This window comes from Vombatus ursinus, unplaced genomic scaffold, assembly GCF_900497805.2.
Source record: "Vombatus ursinus unplaced genomic scaffold, bare-nosed wombat genome assembly UNPS02014774.1, whole genome shotgun sequence".
Taxonomy (NCBI): Eukaryota; Metazoa; Chordata; class Mammalia; order Diprotodontia; family Vombatidae; genus Vombatus; species Vombatus ursinus.
Window position 1 is genome coordinate 17420734 of NW_020954552.1, and position 22199 is coordinate 17442932.

General features: G+C 37.1%; 1 protein-coding gene across 1 annotated transcript in view; it reads right to left on the reverse strand.

The window, feature by feature from the left end:
- Positions 1-22199, reverse strand: part of MSH3 (mutS homolog 3) — a 117889-nt gene that overhangs the window by 91039 nt on the left and 4651 nt on the right. The window contains exons 2-8 of the mRNA XM_027864183.1: positions 21244-21367; positions 19191-19408; positions 13602-13817; positions 12977-13093; positions 12176-12293; positions 10406-10551; positions 5835-6001 (exon numbers count right to left, since the gene is read on the reverse strand). Coding sequence (XP_027719984.1) covers positions 5835-6001; positions 10406-10551; positions 12176-12293; positions 12977-13093; positions 13602-13817; positions 19191-19408; positions 21244-21367 — 1106 coding nt within the window. The remainder of the gene's footprint in view (positions 1-5834; positions 6002-10405; positions 10552-12175; positions 12294-12976; positions 13094-13601; positions 13818-19190; positions 19409-21243; positions 21368-22199) is intronic.

The following is a 22199-nucleotide window of genomic DNA, read 5'->3' on the forward strand; positions in this document are numbered from 1 at the left end:
AGCCCTGGAGTCAGGAAGACTCATCTTCTTGAGATCAAATAAGACCTCAGACACTTACTAGCTGTGTAACTCTGGGCAAGTCACTTCACCTTGTTTACCTCAATTTCCTCATCTGTAAAATAAGCTGGAGAAGGAAATGGCAAACCACTCCGATATCTCTGCCAAGAAAACCCTAAATGGGGTCACGAAGATTCAGTCATGACTGAAAAAAAAATCTCTTTTTCATAAACAAGAAGCAATTCAAGGACCAATGCATAACTTCTGGCCAGTATTACATGGCTAACTTTCAAGAAAATTAATTAAAGGCTTGAAAAATTGAAGCAACCTTCACCTAAGTGGTTTTCTTTGCCTTCCAGAAAATCATAACTTTATCCACTACCATCAACCACTATCTTTTGACTTCTCAATACCAAATCATTAGGATTTCCACCTCACTCTCATGATACAGCATTAGCAGCCCCATGCCAGCTTGTATTCATTTGTCTTTCTCCACTGTCCTAAACTGGTCTGCAGAGATAAGAAGAACTAACTTCTGCCAATGGCTGCAGCAACAATCAGTAATTTTTATAAAGCACTTTAAGGTGATAGAGTGTCTCAGTCCCATTGGGTCCTCACAATATCACACTGGGATGGGTGATATTACCTACATTTCACAGATGAGGATACTAAGCACAGGTATTAAGTGACTTACAGTTAGTGTCAAACACAGGATTTAAATCTAGGTCTCTCCTGATTGTAAAATCAGTCATCTTTCTACTACACCCCAGTGCCATGACACCAGGTCATAATTTCCTCTAAGTACTACTTAATGTTGGCTTTGATCAGAATTCCAGGCAACACTTAAAACTACATCTCTAGGGTCATAATGGGATGGAAAGTCCTACATAAGACCTGCGGGACAAATCAACTCTAATAAAATCTCTTCTTTAAGTGCATTTCACGTTCTGAATAACATTTTAATACATAGTCTTAATCAGTGCAGTAACACCATGGGGTAGAAACATGGTAAAAATAGCCTCAAGTATGCTTTTGGGCCTGAAATGATCTTTCATTCAAATTGTAAAAAGATGACAAAAGTCAGAAAATGTTTCTTTGTCCATTCATTGCCTTAGCTTGTATGATGTAACAGGTTAAAAATAATGCATGACACCTTTGAAAGTTCTAAGACAGTAAAAATTTCCAATTTCATAAAGTTCTATTTTTCAGATGCCTGTAGCACTGGCATGTATAAGAACAGTTTAATCTATCCCTATTCGGCTTAAACCCAGGAGGGAGCTTAATTTACTGGCACGTACCACAGGAGAAATTGCCAATAATGTCAGAAGAGACTGGTTTCATCCAAAAGGTGAAAGAGTTCAGGGTACAGACTCAGAAACAATTGTTCTAGAAACAGCCAAGGTGTTCTTTTTCAAATTTATGATTTTCTGACTTTTTAAAGCAAGCTATATCTATATCTATCTAGCTATCTAGCTATTACATCCACAGATTTTTAATGTAATGTCTTATTCAAAAATGTCAAAGCCACCTTTCTGAAAGAACACATAGTTCAATCAATTCCATTTTCTCATTTAAAAAAAAATTGTTTTTGTCTTTTCAAAAAGCATTGGTCAAAAGTTGGAAAGGCAAACCCTCACAGAACTATTCATACAGGCCACAGTCTGAGTGCCTGGCCAGAGAAGAAAGGCACAACAGGGGAAAGAAGAGCAAAAAGAAAAAATCATAACATAATAAATCATAAAACATCATAAGCTCTACAGATTCAGAAACTGAAATAACAGCCATATTTGAGCCCATACTTGGTATACCCATATTTGGTATGATACTGGGTTAAAGAATTAATACTATATCAATCCATCAATTTTTCCTATACTTGCCTTTTTCAAATTTCAAACAAATATTATTTTTCTCTTTTGAGGTTGTATAACTTTTCACATTTCAATCCTTCAACTTTCACTAGAGGATGACTGGCCCTTCTGACTGCATGGCACCAACGTACAGCAACCTTTTATTGATCTCTGGTTTATACATTCCCACACAGGCTATTTCAAGCTTTCTCTCCTTTCTCCTTCTCTATCAAATTTCACCTGCACCTATTCTTTTCCCTGATGGCCTCGTCTCTAACTTTACTGATAAGACTGAGACCATGTGACTGAGATTCCTCCTCTCCGCTCCTCTGTACTACAAAACTTCTCCTTCCTTCACTCACCTTTTCCTCCCTAGCCTCAGGCTATGGTGCCCTTCCTCCTTGCCAAGACTAATCCTCTTCTATTTGCCTCTCATGTCTTCTGGAACCTTGCTTCATTCATCATCCCCACTCGAGCACCTTTAATCTCTTTTTCTGTACTGGCTCCTTCCCCTCTACCTATAAACATGCTGATCTGTCTCTCAACTAGTAATAATGAAGTCTGCCAGCCCTCTGGAAGTCAAAGTCAGGAAGCCAAGAAATCAAGGTCATAATCAAATAGGGCCTAACCACTACAACCAAGAGTAGGGGGAAAGGGAAGAGCCTGGCCCTAGTGTACCGTGTGTGCGTGTGTGCGTGTGTGTGCGTGTGTGTGTGTGTGTGCATGCGCGCCTGCACACACGCACACATACATCAGGAACTGAGACTGTAGATATGAGAGGAAAAAAAGACACTAAATACTATGAAGAATATAGGTCAAAAGATGACCAAAAGGGAAACTCAGAAGCAGAGTAACAGGCAGAAAAATATAGCTTGGCTACAAGGACTTTAAGAGTACCTAAAAGGGGAAAAAAATGTAATTATAGGTAAAATAAGATTTCTAAAGGAAAGAAATAGAAGGAAAATAAATAGCTTAAAGGAGAAGGTAAGAAACTTTATCCAAGTAACAGACTCCCTGAAAATTAGAAGAGACCAAACAGAACTTGATGACTCCATGAAACTACCGGAAATATTAGAACAAAATGAGGATTTTTTTTTAAAAGAGAAGAGAATACAAAGTATCTGCTATTAAAAACAAATTACCTGGAAAATTGGTCAAGAAGATAGAATTTAAGAATGACTGGACACTCTGAAAACAAACAAACAAAAAATCTAAGATGTCATATTTCAAGAAATCATAAAGGAAAACTGTCCAGATTTTAACAAAACCAGAAAGCAAAGTAAAAAAACAGAAAGAATCCTTTGATTACCTCTTGAAAAACACCCCAGAAAGAAAGCTTCCAGTAATGTCATGGCTAAAATTCAGAGCTTCCAAGTTTAAAAACAAAAAAACAGCAATCAGAATAAATAACTTAAGACCTAGAAGACTAGTCAGGATCACACAAGATTTGACAGTAATTACTTATAAAAGAGAGAAAAATCTTACACGCACACAATATTTCAAAAGGTACAAAAAAAGGCTTACAACCAAAAATAATTTATGCTGTAAGATTCAGTACAATCGTACAGATTAAAAAGAAAATGGATCTTTAACGTAATAGAGAATTTTCAAACATTCTTGATGAAAAAAAGAGAGAACTGAGTAAAAACTATGAACTGCAAATCCCAGAATCAAGAGAAACCTAGAAAAGTAAATACATTTGAGCAACGGGAACTAAATGATTATCTCTTTTTTTCCAGATTATATGATGGTCTATTTAGAGAAGCCTAGATAATCAACTAAAAAATTATTAGAAACAATAACTTCAGCAAACTAGGAGGAAATGAAACAAATCCACAAAAATCATGAACCTTTCTGCATACTATCAAAACAAGATAGCACAAAGATAGAAAAAGAAATTTCATTCAAAATAACCACAGAATGGATACAATATCTGGGGTCCACCTACCAAAACATAAATAGGAATTGTATGAATAAAAAACATTCTTTTCCAGAAAAAAAAAAAGACAGGAGCAAAGGCACAGACACCGAAGAGAGCCGAATGAGAGATAAGTAGAATTTGGATAGAAATGGACACCACATGGTTGTCTAAGATTAGAAAGGGTCTCTCCATAAGTCCACTGTCAGTCTTCATCAGTCACCTGTCTCTAGTAGCTTTTGTCTTTTCTCCAGGGCCTTCCCAGTGGGCCCTCAGCCCCATCCTGGCCTCTTCAACCCAGAGCCTTCCCAGAGAGCCCTGCATCAATTCATCTCGGATCTAGCAATCTATCTCCCACCCTCTGCCTCTTCTCTCTGAGTTGCCAGAGTAATATGACAGTAACACAATGGAAAGGGGCCTTCTGAGTAAGTTATGTGTCAGTTCCAGATCTGGCTTGGTCCCACTTGCTCCCACTTGCTCCCACTTGCTTCCACTGGCTTCTTTCACCCCAGGACCTTCTCCAGTGCTTTGGAGACTACCTCCCACTTGGTATTTCCACTTCCTACCTCCTGACCAGCCTCTCCCAACCTTGCTCCTGCTTGCAGTAAGGTGGGCTTTCTTGGCCTCAAAAGACAAAATATGATCACCTTGCATAAGGACAGCTCTTAAGGCAAGACTCAGAAAAGTATAATCACCTGCCTCCCTCAACAGACCTCTCTATAACCACTGATAAGCCTGACTTATTTTCCAGTGGTTAGCAAATTCCCATCACTCCAATGATTCTGAATTCCTGGTCGAAGATACGCAAACCCCATTCCCCATTGTATGTGTCACTCCCCGACTCCCATCTCTACCCCTTCAAGTGGGTTCTCTAGAATATCTATTCCATAATTAACAAACTTGCTTTCATCTTGAACCTTTTCCTCTCTCAATCCTTCCATCTTCTGGCTCCCTCCTGATGACATGGCATCACTGCCACCCTTTCCAAAAATGGGTGCACTTTCACTCATACCCCCTGACTCACTGGTTGTGCTGGAGGAGTCAGAATACTCCATGCTTCCCATGGTCACTTCCAAACCCCTTCTCACTCCCCCTCCATCACTCAGTAAACTCTCTTCCTTGGAGACTCATACTATTCAGACTTAACACCCAATCCAGATTCTCATGGCCAATATCTATCGATGACCATGACGCTCTCCTTTCTTCCTCGCTGGCCTGGCTCACAGTCATTCTCTCCATCCCAATCCCTCCCCTAACTGTAGAGAATCGATGCTCCCTCAAATACTCCAACTTCCCACATCTTCCATCTGCTCAGTTCCCATAACCTGCTCCTCCACTCCACCTCAGCCACGCAGAAGGATGACTTTGCCCTCGCTCTTGCCATACTCCCAAGTGTTCTATTTTCATGTTTAGGTAAAACACAAAAGAAATAAGAGGCTAAAACACTGAAAGTTTTAGGTGGATAGAAACAATTACAACTTAATTTCATCCTAGATTAACATTGACATGAACACTCACATTACTAAATGAAGAAAAAAAAACATGCAAGTAGTTTTGCAGCTTGGAAAATAAAAGCAAACCGTTTCTGAATCATTTAAAGTAATGGCCTGGTGACTCATGAAATAGGAAATGCTATGAGGACCTCTTGTGGTAATATTTTAAATTTTCCTTTTTAAATGTACTTTTCAATTCTTTCAGATAGGAGCCTTTATACTCTGCAAGAATGAAGCTAAACTGAGGCAGGAAAAAAAAACATTATTAACCTGAAGGACAATCAACCAATATGGAGCTTCCCATATGAAATTACTCCAAATTTATATGAATTTACATATAGAGAAAGCCGATAGACAAGAGGTACGAAATATAAAACCTGACACCTTGAAAAGGCATTTTCAAAATTAAATAAATTTTTCTTCAGGAATGAACCTCTGTAATGCTTTCATAAATTAAATGGCTATTATTTAAAAAATTTATCTTTTAAGACATCAACCTTTAATAAGGATTTATTATGAATAGCCACTACTATGACCAAATCCACTTTATTTCCCCCACAAAAAAATGTAAACACATACCTGACAGAAGTTACACTCTTGATGAACCTCTCAGTGAGATCAGACATCTCTGACGGTAGCAGAAGTTCCACAGGTTGCAATCTTAAAATTCGGGTCTCTAATTCTAAACGGGATACTGAGTCCTGGAAACTATCAAAAACGACCTCGCCAGTTGCAGGCTGTACTCCCTGAAAAACAGGTGTGCTGAGTCAAATGGAAAATAGGTGTTTTGCTACGTTTTTAAGGAGGAAAACAAGCATTTATTAAGCACTTATTATATGCCAGGCGCTGTACACATGATAGGTTATATAAGCCTAATAGTTCAAATATTTTACAAAGATATAAGAGAAATTAAGTATGTCATTGATCATCACCATCACAACAGCAACAACTCAGACTTATTAAAAAGTATCACTATTTGAACCCTACCATACATTTTCAAGGCTAACAAATCATTTTCCTCACCACCCAATGGGAAATGATTTTTTTTTAGAAGGAATTATAATCCTGAACAGTAGCACCCTAAACTTCACTTAATAAGTGGATTTTAAAGAAAACATATTTCTTAAAACCCATAAACACAGCTGTAATCCATTTTAGTTTCCCCTTTATCTCAAGGAGATCACCCATCCACTCTGAAAAGAAAAAAACCTCACAGTCACATGATGCTGACTAGAGCAAAAGAAAAGCAGTCAAGGGAAACAAATAGCTTTACTCAAAAATGAAATATTAATGTTTGGAAATAAACACTTAAATTCCAAAACTAGAAACAGCTTTGCTTTGCAATTAGCTAACTGCCTGGAGCCAAGAACATTTATGCTGGACTAGCAAAGTACAGATTTTATACTATTTAATATTGTAGAACCCTCTTTGTATGTTAAAATATTACAAAACCAGAAAACAAGACAGAAGGAATAGGGAATAGCAGGGTGGGGAGCGGCAAAAATAACAAAGGATTAACAACAATCAAGAGTGCCCACCTCAGCATTTCAGACTTTAATTAATTTGCTTTTCCAGCGTCTGCTCTTATTTGTAAAAACCCATGTTGGTCCTTCAAGGATTCTTTACCTATAAATCCATAATCTTTGAAGGATGAATTGTCTACACATCAATATTAGTTGGATTGAGCATCAGCCAAACCAGGAAGTAACTCTAAAGGTGCTATATCCTCAATAGTACCTTATTGTATTATGAATGCTGTGGAATTGCTAAGCAAAATAAACTTCAAGCGCTGAATACACTGAACTTTCCTCAATTTAAGCAACAAAGAGTCTTCACGGTCTCATTATTCTCATGAAAAAGTGTCCTAACCATGAATTAGAAATTTTTTGTTGGAATTCATGCCATCCTTTTGAGGGACAAACTACTGTAGATCCCTTTCAATTGCTCATACATACCAGATCACTCCCTTTGATTAACTTAACTTTAGTCCTGGAAACATCCCTACAGAACACAAATTTAGAGCTGGAAGTTCATTGGTTACAATCTCCCATCCCCAATTCTTAAAGACCCAGGTTATGAACACAGATCCTTTGACTTAAAACCATTTTTTTTTTCCACAAGACCATATTGCCTCACTGCTTCATGCTTCATGACGGATCAGTTAACCTAACACTAAGGCTTAACAAGGATACACTGCCCTCTAGTGTGCTCTTTAGAGTTAATCTCTGACAAACAGGATTTTTGCAAACCTAAAGCATTACACAAATATCAATCATCATTAATTACTATTATTTTTACTACTCACATGAGGACCATTACCTGACCAATGACAAGCAAGTATACCTAACTGTGAGCTGCCATATTGGTACTAAACTCATTAGGAACACCATTTAGAGCCATTCAAAAACAAATGCTATGTTAAGCCATTTCAGAAATTGCCTAACAATAAAGTAAACATCATTCCCTCTGATTTGACATAAGTGGAATAAAGAATGAACTTACAACAGAAAGACATTTTGAGGACTGTTTAGAAGATGTTAAAAGGCAAAAAAAGTAAGCAGAAGTTTTTGCTGGTTAAAGGATCTCACTTGTGCCTAAAACACATCAGGACTAATGACTCTAATAGTCCCAAATGATCCTAAATGGGCAGATTTCCACAAATGAGCCAGGTCATGTACTTCAGCACTTTCATAGGTCTGTTACTGCTTCAATGTGAGTAGATACTCCCAAGTATTAAAAATAGACACTGAACTAGGCCCAGAACATTACAGGACATAGTAAATAGACTGTATAATAATGGGAAAATCGTGTAACACTTGCCAAGATCCCAGGCTGTTCCATCCTTTCAACTTGTTCTAACAGATGTATAGTATGTCTTCTCTCTATCTTTACCCTTTCTTTTAATTTTGCTTATTTTGACCTTTGCTTAACTGGCTTAACACGCAGACACTTGATTTTGAAATGAATATGGAGAGAAACGCAAATTAAAATAACTCTAAGGTACCACCTCAAACCTATCAGATTGGCTAATGACAGAAAAGGAAAATGACAAATACTAGAGGGAAAGTAGAAAAAAAGGGACACTAATGCACTGTTGGTGGAGTTGTGAAATGATCCAGCCATTCAGGAGAATAATTTGTAACTATGCCCAAAGGGCTATAAAACTATGCATACCCTTTGACTCAGCAATATCACTACAAGGTCTGTATCACAAAGAAATCAAAGGAAAGGGAAAAGGATCAATTTGTATGAAAATATTTATCACAGCTCTTTTTGTACTGGCAAAGAACTGGACATTGAGAGGATGCCCATCAATTGGAGAACAGATGAACAAGTTGTAGATATGATTGTGATGGAATATTATTATGCTATAAAAAATGATAAGCAGGATGCCTTCCAAAAAACCTGGAAAGACTTACCTGAACTAATACAATACAAAGTGAAGTGAGCAGAACCAGAAGAACACTGTACACAGTAACAGCAATACTGTATGAAAAACAACTGTAAATGACTTAGCTATTTCTCTGCTGTACAATGATCTAAGACAATTCCAAAGGACTTATAAACTGATAGTGTCTGAACACAGATCGAAGCATACTTTTTTTTACTCTTTTAATTTTTCTTGGGCTTTTTGTTTTGTTGTGTGTTTTCTTTTGTAATACTGCTAATATGGAAATATATTTTGTATGTCTGCACACATATAATCTATATCAAATTGCTTACTGTCTCAGAGTGGATGGACAGGTAAAAGAAAAAGAGAGAATTTGGAACTCAACATTTAAACAAAGAAAGTTAAAAATTGTTTTCACACATAATTTGAAAAACAATATATAAAATCTTTCAAATTAAAAAAAAATTAAATGACCATGGATGCTAGTCATTTTCTATCTGTTAAGATGATCATGCAAAATAGTGTTATTCAGTGCTTGCCATCCAACTCTCTTCTTAAGAAAAGTATTCACGGGGCAGCTAGGTGGTGCAGTGGATAGAGCACCGGGCTCTGAAGTCAGGAGGACCTGAGTTCAAATCCAACCTCAGACCAAACACTTGACACTTACTAGCTGTGTGACCCTGGGCAAGTCACTTAACCCCAATTGTCTAAAAAAAAAAAAGAAAGAAAGAAAGAAAGAAAAGTATTCACAACAAAGAAGTTTATGTCTTTGGTCTCTGCATTTCATGATCCTGAACCTAAATTTTCCAAAACAGTTTTCACTATCTTCCCATATTCCTTTCACAATGAAGTCAATGATTGTCAAAATACACTTTGAATAGAAGTAACTTTCTTCACAGGATTTCTAAACTTCTTCACCCCCTGCAACGGATTATTTTCACAATGATGTGTTCATTTATATTCATCTTCAGCATCGATTGCTTGGCAAGACGACCATAATGTTTCTTTTGTTTTCGGATTACATAAAAAAATTCTTTCTGCCAACCTCTGGATTCACATCTCAGAGGAAAGTCCATGAGACATGATATAACAACATTATGTCAACTTCATTTACAAGAAGAATATCAATATGGCTATAGTTCAGTTCCTTTAGCCCTTGGGCAAGAAATGAGACATCACAAGAGGACTTTAGTGCAAAACATATATACTATACTCAAACCAACTGGAGAAGATTAGGAAAGCCAAACTGTATAAATTATTTCTGTAAAGTGGATTAAAACTTTCCTCAATATTAATCCTTTGATGTATTTAATCCTTTTCTGCCTCGACTATCTTTCCAAGTATAGATATTATATTCCCATAGTTACCTTCAATTATTACCACACTATTATTTACCTATGCACTCAAACTATAGGATGGACTCATCTTTAATTTATAAAACACTTTACTCTATGTCATTGTTAAATGTTTTCAGCCTACAATGCTAAAGTACCATACGTGTGTGTCCGCTTAACTACGTCCATCTTAAATTTTGAAGTTGTAGGGGACGAGGCCTGACTCAGTGAAGTTCCTGAAATAATTCCATAAAATGGCAGTCACAATTAAGCATATAATAAAGACATTTTTATGCTGATGATAAATCAGAAAAATATTTTGGCACCATATCAGTTGTATGTACTATTACAAGTTTTTTACAGGAAATCTTTATAAGACATATAGGAAATTTTTATCATTCATATTTTACCCAAATATTACTTACCACAATGCCAATTGTGATATTCCCCTTTTGTTTATCTTTCATATTTTCTTTATTTTCACAGATGCATAGGAGATAATTGTTAGATGTATCACTTGGTATTTCTTCAACATTTACAGGATCATCTAGCTTCATCAAGGGATTCACATTTAATAGTTATTAAAGGAAATAAAATTGATTTGTCCTACTCCTATTAACAACAGCAAATCTATTATCTATTCTCTCCATCAAGAAAACTGATCAGTTATCCATACTCTCACAGGATACCTCATTCCCATATAGCTTTGTATCTCACGTTTAGTTAGCATCTAATCTCCTTTACTTTTACCTAAGTTCCACAGCATTATAGATTTAGAGCTAAAAGGGGCCTGAAAGGTCATAGGATATTTACCCCTCATTTTACAAGTGAGTAAACTAAAATGCAAATAATTGGCCAAACGTCAACCAGGTGGTAATAAGCGGTAGCGTAGGAGTTTGCACCAAGGTCCTTTGACTCTCAAATCAGTGTCCTTTCTAGAATCACATGAAATCAGAACGAGGTACCTCCTAGATCTAATATTTTGTGATTCTAGGTTTTGGCTCATCTCAAATACAGCCTGCTAGAAAACATGTCCTCAAAATAGTCTATCTTCTTACTTACAAAGCAACTAAAAAAGTGTGTAACACCCTATGAATACTCAAATAGTTACCACTGATCTTCTAGTGAATTATGCTACCTGAGATTTGAACCTTCATCATAAAATTAATGCTAAAAGTAAAGGAACAAGTACACCAAAGCACCCAAGACACAATGGAAGTAACCTCCCTTTTTACCTTAAAATACCTAGTAACTGGCAAGGAAAAAATGTAAAAAAATGAAAAGAAGTAGAAGAAATGGAAAAGTGAAAAATAAAGAGAGACAAAGAATTAAAACAGAAGGTAACTAAAAGAATACATGGAAGAAATCAATTAAGACTCCAATTGACACACTTTTTAAGAACAAAGCTCCCTTTAACATAAATTGGGCTGAGCACCGAGGAATTTGGAAGAAGTTCCAAACGTGACGGGGCAGGCAGCATCTGAGCAGGAGGCAGTCATGAAGCCTAATACACGAGAATCTCATGAATGGACTAGAGGCCAGGTACAGCAGATGAATGTGAGACAGATGAATGGTCAATTGAGATGACAGTGCCACACAGCCCATGCATGTGTGTGTTGGGCTGCAGGGATCTTTATGCAGCCTCCCCATGGCCAGCATTCACCCTAAGACTGACAGAAATATAACTAAACAGGCCAAGGAAGCTGGAAAGCTGTGGTTCAACAAATAGAAAGAGATGTGCCCTGAAAAGATGTGGCAAAAAGAGGAAATCCAAGCCTAGAACAGAGTCCTATGATCTCATATTATTTCTACCTTTGGAAACGAAGTTTCTGACTACAAAGTCTGTCCCTGGAACATCTCTCCAATAATAGAGGTTTAATAAAATAATTGCATCCTCACCAAAAAATAAAAGACATTAATGAACTATCATTGTCTTCTAGCAGGCCATTTACAAAAATCTATTTTCTCAACCCTAATTCAACTGACCACTTTTCCCCCCACTTTGATACGGGCATCTTCTATCAAAAATCATTATAGCACATACCCATGTTTTGATGTGCCTTCTTATTATGTCAAAAAGTTATCAACTCAAAAGAAGAGATTACATAAAGCTACCTTCTTTTTTTTAAAAAAAAAAACTATACAAAAAGCATTAGCAACTTTTAAAAGGTAAATCATCAACTCCAAAAGGATATCTTCTCCAATAAGTGTAGACTTAGTATAAAGAGCAGTCAATTTTCGGGTAAACACAGAACTTTTATTCTCTCCAATAGCTTTCAGCGCTGCAGTTTCAGTTTGTTTGGCTACTCCCACCTGTAAAAATATGCCATAAAAAATTTAAAATCAAGTGACAGACTTTAAAATACTTACATTTTAAACCATAAGAAAGGTTAATTCATGCATACTGAATGTAGAGAATGGAACACATTACTAATGTGGAGGGACCAGATTCTGAGATAGTACTTCATAGAAATAGCTTAAGTTTTTCTAGACAAATTAGTTAGGATCCCTCTAACACGTGTTGTTGTTGTTATTGTTCAGTCGTTTTCAGTCACGTCTGACTCTCTGTGACCCCATTTTTAGTTTTCTTGGCAAAGATACTGGAGTGGTTTGCCATTTTCTCCTCCAGCTCATTTTACAGATGAAAAAACTGAGGCAAACAGGGTTAAGTGACTTGCCCAGGGTCACACAGCTAATAAGTGTGTGAAGCCAGATTTGAACTCAGGTCTTCCTGACTCTAAGCCCACTGCTCTATCCATTTTATCACTTAGGTGCCCTTCTGCCACATTTAGCTGCATTTAAAAAAAAAATCGACCAAAATATAACCCAATGAGGACAGAGTGCCAAGAATAAAGACTAGTAAAAACAAAGTTCTCCCAAAGGTCAAAATACAAATCTGAGGTCTTTCAAACCAATTTCATGACAAAGACTCATTTTTCCTAATGTCTAAAAGAACTGCCACTCTCATTTACCAACCAACAGAAGTCAAAGCTGACCTTATGTCCTTTTGCCACAAGACGGCGTACGTGAACAAAAAGTCTGTGAGTAGGTATGCTTGCTGTCATAAAGTTGTGATCTAAATGGCAATATATATTGAGTTCCCGTGCTGCAATCTGCAAAATACAAATGTAAATACATACAGACTCACTAAATTCACAATCCCATTTTCCTGTGCAGAATATTATGCTTTACTCCCTTTTTGCAAAATTTAACTGCTAGACCCCAAGGACCAGCAGATGAATTTGAAAGCTTTTTATAAAAATACACAACAAGATTTTCTTTATCTACCTAAACCTATCAAATCCTAACAGTGCTCTGTTTGCCTGCAGAATGACTCTTCAGTATAGGAGGTCAGAAACGAAAACAAATTGGCATATTTTATGCATATGACAAATTTAAAAAACATTCACTCTTTTATTTCTGAATTAATTTTTTTACACAAAAACAAAAAGTAAATAGATACATTTTAAAGGCTTGATTAGATTCACTTTTCCTAGCTTGCTGAAAACAATTTCACCAACCCAGAAAATGAAACAAAAATTTTAGAAAATGCTATATGCCACAATTTATATGCTACCAGATGAGAAAAATAGTCTGAAATATTTGAAAAAAGCAACTTACCTCTGCATCTTCTCCAAAGAACCTATATTTGTATCCACATTCAATACACAAGATGGCATCTTTATGTTGCTCTTTCATTTCTAGGTATTGCATTTCTAATGGAGTATAAATGCTTTTGGTTCTTCTGTTAGTAGGTTTGGGCTCAGACGTACTCTGTAGGCTCTCATGACTTTTATTTGATAAGGAAAAATGAGCAAGACCAAAAAGTGATCCTCCCTGTCAAGAGAAGGTTCTTGAGAAGACTCAAAGTATATAATCATACATATAGCATCATTTAAATATTCAATCAAATTAATCTACTTCTTCAATTCAAAGGATTCTTGGTTTGCATTAGCATTCCTATCAAACATTTCTTAAAAGAAACTACATACAAGAAAACTTCAGCTCAAAAAAAAAAGCATAATGGAATGCCACAGGGCCGTCCTTGGTCTATTTCTGTTTAACATTTTTTATCAAGGACTTAATTAAAGGCATAGATTACATGCATATCAAGTTTCCAAAAGTCAAACCAAATTTACTTAAGAATAGTTAGACAGTAGATGGCATAATCAAGACCCAAAAGCATTTACAGGCTAAAGCAATGGGCCAAGTCCAATAAGATGAAATTTGATCAAAGTTAAGAATTGTAAAGCTAAAAGGGACCTAAGAAGCCAACTAAAGTGACTCACACCTGAAAAAGAATCTCCACTAGAAGACCCTACAATGGTCATCCAAACTCTACTTGAACACCTGCAGTTAGGAGAAACCTACTACCTCCTAGGACAGTACACACAAACTTACAGATATCTTCAATTGTCAAGAAATGTTTTTCTTAAATCAAGCCTAACTTTGCCTCTTTCAAACTTCTGGCTCTGCCTTCTGGGAGCCAAACAGAACAAATATAAACATATAAAATACATATAAAATAGATGCAAAGTCATTTCTGAGGGTACAGCACTAACGGTAGAGGTGAAGAGCATCAGGATAGGCTTCCTAAAACAGGTGGCACTTGAAAGAACCTTAGGAGTCAAGGAGGCAGTCAGGAGGGAGAGCACAGAGAGGCCTGCTCAAACTGCATGTAGGGCCCTGTGCCTACATCTAGGTATCACAGTTTAGAAACAGCATCCACAAGCTCCACGGCATCCAAAAGAAGGGCAAATAAGGAAGGCAAAAACATCATAAAAGAACTGGAATAGAGAAGACCTAAAGGGCAGGGGGACACAGGGAAGAGGGAGACCATGGACATGAGAGACAACCCTTCTAGCAAGTGAATGGATATGGAATATTTGTTTTGCTCAACCCCAGGCAAGGAATTAGACTCATTTAACTCCAGATATAAGAACTAGATAGATAGATTGGATAGAATATAATACCTCAAATTCAACAAACATTTATAACCATCTGCTATGTGGGAGGCTCAGTGCAAAGTGCTAAAAGTTGCAGACATGGCTGATTCCAATGATTACCAGGCAAAACTTACTAAGTGAATTATTCAAAAGTGGAATAGGGGGGCAGCTAGGTGGTGCAGTTAGATAGAGCTCTGGCCTTGAAGTCAGAAGGACCTGAGTTCAAATCCAGTCTCAGACACTTGACACTTACTAGCTGTGTGACCCTGGGCAAGTCACTTAACCCCAATTGCCTCATTAAAAGCAAAAAAAAAAAAAAAAGTGGAATGGGCTGCCTGATTGAGCTCTATATTACTGCAGGTATTCAAGAAGAAGCTGGACAACTACTTGTCAGTAATGTTACAAAAAGGATTCCTGTTCAGACACAGGTTGAAATAGATGACTTCTGGGATTTCTTCCAACTCTGAGATTCTGCAATTCTAAGAACATTCACCAATGGGACAACAGGTGCTGTTTAGTCATTTTTCAGTCCTATCTGATCCCATTTGAGGTTGTCTTGGCAGAGATACTAGAATGGTTTGCCATTTCCTTCTCTAGACTAAGACAAACAGGGATAAGTGACTTGCCCAGAGTCACACAGTTACTAAGTGTCTGAGGCTGGATTTGATCTCATGAAAATGAGTCTTCCTGATCCCAAGTCCATTGCTTTATCCACTACACCAGCTAACTTTCAAATATGCTGACTCTCTCTGAGCCAGTGGTCTGTCTGAAGTCAGAGAATAAACATAAAGGGGCTTACTTTCTATCAGGGGAATATGACAAGGATACAGGTAGAGTGAATCTAAAGGCAGAGTGGGATGAAAAGAGAGGACAGAGCTAGACAAAATACTTTAGGAAAATCTGGGGAGAGAACACTTATCAGCTGGCCAGAGGCATCAGTCCTACAAGGAGGAGAAAGAACTTGAGCTAAACCTTAGAAGAAAAGAAGGATTCTGAAATATGGGGATGAAGAGGGAATGCACTCCAGGAATGGGAGGTAAAACCGATGTCGATACTGAGAAGTCCCTTGCTCTTTGAGCACTATGCATCCCCAGTTCTAAAGAATGAAAGAATTTTTCTAAGAGGATAAACTTGGCATGGAAGGGGATATGGCATATCCTGAAATCCAAATCCACACCAAGTTTTTAAACTTTAAAGGAAAAGAAACAATTTTACAAGTTGTCAAGAAGAACAAAGAAAGAACATTTAAAGATGGGGGGAGAAGAGGAGGGAATTACTTTGGAACTCAGACTTTGGGAAAAAAAAGAGGAGCTTAAGGGAAAAAATGCTATACAAAATGAAGAAAAATAAGAGCTGCAACCTCAAGCAGAGTTATCTTGAAAAGCTGATTTTTTCTTTGAAGGCAGAAGACTAATTTCAAGATCTAAAGAAACTGAAACAATTTGTCAAGAAAGTCCTTCACTACAAAGATTACTACAAGATACAATGGATCCAAGGGGGCAGATGAAAGAGATGTAAAGGAAGTTAAGTGGGATTTACAAATGGCTATGCTTCTTTTCAAAGTAGCAAAGAACTGGAAATAAAGTAGATGACCAACAACTGAAGAACAGCTAAACAGTCCGTAATTCAAGAAGGCAATGGAATATTATTATGCTCTAAGAAACAATAAATATGGAGAATGCAGGGAGGGAAGGGAAGCTTTCTATGGATTGGTGAAGGGTGAAGTAAGCCTAATGAGGAAAACATTACAACCAATGACAACAAAGGTGTTAATGGAAACAGAAAAACAAAACTTGACCAAATACTATGTAACTACGATGATCAATTGTTTGTTGTTGTTCTGTCCTTTGGGGTCTTCTTGGCAAAGACACTGTAGTGTTTGGCCATTTCTATCTCCAGCTCATTTGATAGATGAGGAAACTAAGGCAAACAGGGTTAAATGACTTGCCCGAGGTCACATAGCTAGTAAGTGTCTGGGGCCAAATTTGAACCAGGAAGAAGAGAAGAGAGGTTTTGAAAATGAAAGCGATACACTGTGTGATGACTAGCTTTGATAGACTTAGCTCTTCTCAGCAATGAAAGGATCTAAGACAACTCCAAAAAACTCATGATGGAAAATGCTATCCATATCCAGAGAAACAACTATGGAGTCAGATTGCAGACTGAAGCATACTATTTGCTCTCTGTTTTGTTTTGTTTCTTCTTTTTTGTGGTTCCTCCCATCAGTTCTAATTCTTCTTTACAACATGACTAATGTTAAAATGTTTAATATGAACGTATATGTAGAGCCTATATCAGATTGCATGCCGTTTTGGGGAGGAGGAAGGGGAGAAAGGGGAAGAAAATTTAAAACTCAAAAGCTTATGGAAGTGAATGTTAAAAACTAAAAATAAATAAATAAATTGAAGAAAAAAAAAGAAAATGAAGGTGATATAAAAGAAAAGATCAATAAAGTTTTTAAAAACAAAAATGGCTGTGTTTGAGTTCTTGTGTTTGTCCCCTATAATTTTTGACCTCCTTCCTTGGCTGTCCTGCTGCCTATCAGCCGTCAATGTCATTACGTACTGAGGCGCACCCTCTCACCCAATCTCCCTTACATAGCTTTTACTTTGTTATAGAATAGGAAACCATAAAACCAAGCTTGTTAGACTTCTTTCCAAAAGAAGACTACATAGGTTCTAGCAAACCCACATACAAGAGGATATGCAAAACACAGACATCAATGCTAGAAGTGCGTTTGATAATGTATCTCACGTTCTTCATATGGAGAAGATAGTGATGTGAGCTAGATCACAGAACAATTTGATATTTGGAACTCGTTGAATGGCTTACTGTAGTCACTTAATGGTTCTCCATAAACTTGGAAATGTGAGAAATGAGTATTTCTCTCTTATATTTAATAAGTTACTATTTGTATTAGCTCCACGATTTTTCCCCTTTTCTACTTTCTCATCCAGAAACCAACCAGTGTGGGAAATATCCCTTAGAGATTTATCCAGGACAAGATCTAATCAAACAGTAAAAGAAATTCTAAATTTGGGCTAATGGGTATATTCCTGCTCATCGCATTTGCTCAAACAGGTCCTGGGAACATGTTGATTTTCCCTATTATCAACACAAGTGATATGGAAATTGATGTCTCTTTGACCAAGATTTGAGTGATCTAAGTCACATACCCCAAGATAGCCCACCTGCCATTTGATTAACCAATCAGAGGTGATTATGTATCTCTCAGGAACACCTCCTCTTTGATGGGCATATAAGCCCATTGTCATTAGGGATCTTTGGTCTAAGAGAGACAGCTAAATGACCATCCTTTTATTAATAACCTGCTGGCCTTATTAATAAAATTATTAAATTACCCAGAAACTATGTCTCTCGAATCTTTTTAAATGTCACAGAAAGAAGCATCCCATAGAGTGCTCCTGTACTTGGTCTTATGCTATTTAACACTTTTGTCAATGATTTGGATAAAGACTTAAATGACTTCCTTATGAGATCTATAGATGACACAAAGCTGGGAGGGGTATCTGACTCACTTCATGACAGTCAATATCCAAAAAGTCTCCACAAGCTAGGAAACTGGACTGAAATTATAAGATGGGGGGAAAAATGCAAAGTTTTACACTCAAGTTCAACTAAACTTCTCCAAGACAAAATGGGGGGAATGGTCACACAGCAGTTTGTCTATTTACAAATGGGGACTTTAGGAGATTATAAGTTGACAGTGTAATATGTCAGACAAAAAGTCAATGCAATCTTGCATTGCATTGAGAGGCATAGCTTCCAAGATTTTATAAGGGGATGGCAGTCCTGCAGTCTACTGCTTTGTTCATAACACATCTGGAATAAGTTCAATTCTAGGTGCCTAAGTTCAGAAAGGCTGCCATTTGGAAGAGCAGAATTAGACTTATTCTATTTGACCCAAGAACAAAACTAGTTATAATGAGTAGAAGTTACGAAAGGCAAATCGAAGCTGGATATAAGAAAAACTTCCCAACAGAGCTGTCCCAAGTGAAATGGGCGATTCTTGGTTCTGTTCCACTGCCAAAACCCAAACGCAACCCACTGCTCAGACATGCCACAATGGAATTGGCTAGAGAAAGAAAGAAAGCATACACTTCTATATGCCACAATGCAATTGACAAAAGAAAGAAAGCAAGCATACACTTCTGAATCCCTTCCATGGTGCTAATGGACCCCATGTGGGAACCAAAACCTAATCTCCTCTCAATAAATGCTCCTCTGGACACAAGATACATACCTTCTGATTCATTTGACAACTGGAATCTTCAGAAGGAACAATATGTTTTGCATTTAGGCTTATGTCTTCAAAATCCGTACATTTTGGCAAAATTGCCAATCTCCCCTGTGGTGGTATAGCTGGAGCTCTACTATAAGGAAGCTCAGAATCACAGCAGAATTCTTTCAGTTTTTCTAGAGACTTTAAAACCATCCTGGGCCTCAGACGTTTTCTTGGCTCTTAAATTTGAAATTTGAAGAAAAGATAACTTTAGTATTTTAGAATAAAATCAAGTAATAATTAGCAGAAATTTATTTTTGAAAGTAGAAAATGTGACTATAGGATCTCAGTATCATGTAGAATTAATAATTAGCTAAAGTTTGTTTGTGAAATTAAGGGAAAATATGAATTTAGGATCTCAGTATCAAATAGTGATTAATAATTAGCAGAAGTTTATTTTTAAAAGTAGAAGAAAATGTGACTAGGATCTCAGTATCAAATGGCAATTAATAATTAGCACAAGTTTATTTTTAAATTAAAAGAAAATATGACGTTAGGATCTCAGTATCAAATAGTAATTAATAATTAACAGATTTTTTTAAAGTAAGTTCTTCACTGAGAAACAGATCTTTTTGTACAAGGATGTAAATAAATGCTGGCCAGTATTATAAGTAGATGAGTTATAAGGGCATTCATTCATTATTCAAAATTAATAAGCCTCTGGAAATTACACCTCAAAATGTTTGTTTTTGCATATGGTATGGCATTTCTTGAAAGTGAAACTGATGACAACCAGTATATAACACAAAGGAAAACAACTGTACTGCAATTAAGTTACAAGTTGGCTATTTTAGACAACCTAGACAGACAGACCACACACACACACACACACACACACACTCTCACTCAGCTTCAACTTCAGACAGGAATCGGGACTCACAAGCAGACAGTTGCTACAGATACCACCTGCCCTAGCTACAAAGCACATCAGACTCCAAAGGTCAAACAACATTGGAATTCTAAAATTACTTTTAGAAGTAAAAAGAGAGTATTTGATGTAAAGGGGAAAGAACAGGGAATGAGCTCATCAAAAAAGATGAGGCAAATCTAGATATACCTCCCACAACCACCACGCCACCATCCCATCTCTCTCATAGAAGAAAAAATACATTATTTATCAAGTCTTTCTTTTTTTTTAAGTTCTAACTCTCTATTTCTGTATACGTCAACTATTTTGGAGGCTTGTAAATTTATAAGTAAAATTTTCCCTTGGGAAGGAAGTAAGATGGTTCCATAAATGGAGATTACACATCCTGGGAGCAATGAAATGACACATTTTGCGCTTAAACTACCCCACCACCACCACCAATACCTCCTATAGGAAAAAAAAAATCTTCAATTTTCCTACCTCAGAAATTTTCACTGAGACTACTGCAATGAAACTACTCATCAAAAACTGTGATTAAGGGGCAGCTAGATGGCGCAGTGTATAGAGCTTTGGCCCTGGAGTCAGGAGGACCTGAGTTCAAATCTGACCTCAGACACCTGACACTTACTAGCTGTGTGACCCTGGGCAAGTCACTTAACCCCGATTGCCTCACCAAAAAGCGGGGGGGGGGGGCCTGTGATTGAACTATGCCCCTTTAGTCAACCAAAAAATCTAGCCCTTGAGAAGTTACCAAAGGTACTAGAGAATGCCAATAGGGAACTCCTTCATGGCCCCTGCCCCTCAAACCAGGCAGTGCAACCCTAGGATCCTGCATGTGGAACAGATACTCTACCCGTAAACAATGAGAAAACATGTTCTTTCCCCACAGAAAAAGGCACAGAGCTCACCAACTAGGGAATAGCTAAACAAACTGAATTCATGAATGTAGATGAAACATTATTGCACCATCATAATAATAATACCAACTGTCTCAAAAGTCTTTATGTAGTTTCAACAAAGATATCAATAAACAATTTTAAAAGAGAAAGAAAAAAGCAAGAAGTTTTCCAACAACTTCATTGTCCCTGCACAAGAGAATCAGGTTCTTGGCTAGTTAAACTGAAGGCCTGTTAATCTGGAACTAACCACAGCTCCCAACTGTTCCAGTTTCACTTTCTTCTCCTTCATCTCCTCGAGCCTGCTTTGCTCTCTTGTGAACAGGTTCATCATATTCCAGGGTCCTCTTCGTACATCCATTAACTTCAGAGGCCTAAAATATGAAAATTTAAGATATGATTTATCATTATTTCCACTTGTAGAGCCTGGAGAAACCTGAATACCACGGAGCAGTTTAAGTCTTACTTCTGAGATGTTCTAACACACACGCCCTAAGCAAAAAATGTCCTTCACATTCTTGCCTCCACCATTTAAGAAAACTTCATCCCTTTAAGTACTAGGTCAGGGTAGGGAACCTGAGGCCCTGAGGCCACATACTGCCTTCTAGGTCCTTTTGTGCGGCCTTTTGATTGAGTCCAAGTTTTACAGAACAAATCCTTTTATTAAGGGGATTTGTTCTGCAAAGTTTGGATTCAGTCAAAGGACCGCACTTGAGGACCTAGAGGGCCACAAGGGGCCTCAAGGCCACAGGTTCCCCACCACTGTATCTATTTAGAACCAAGGCAGCCCATCCAAACTGACATTCCCAAAGGGCAATTCTGGTTCCCAGTTCACTCCTCATCTACTCAGTGGACCTAGGCAGTAAAGCAGATGGAGCTCTGGGCTTGGAGCCTGGAAAATCTGACTTCAAATCCTACCTCTGACACTTCCTAGTTGTGTGACCCTGTACAAACTACTTAATCCCTCATCTATAAATGGAACTTATCTCACATAGTTGTTTTGTGGATCAAAAGAAATAATATCTTTAAAGTGCTTAGCAAACTTTATAGCACAACATAATTTCTAGTTATTATTATATATTACATATTGAGACATACAAAACTCAACTCATCCCCATTTAAATACAATTAATAATATAATACCTTTTATATAGCACCTACTATGTGCTAAGCATTTTCCTAAGTGCTTTACAATTATTGTCTCAT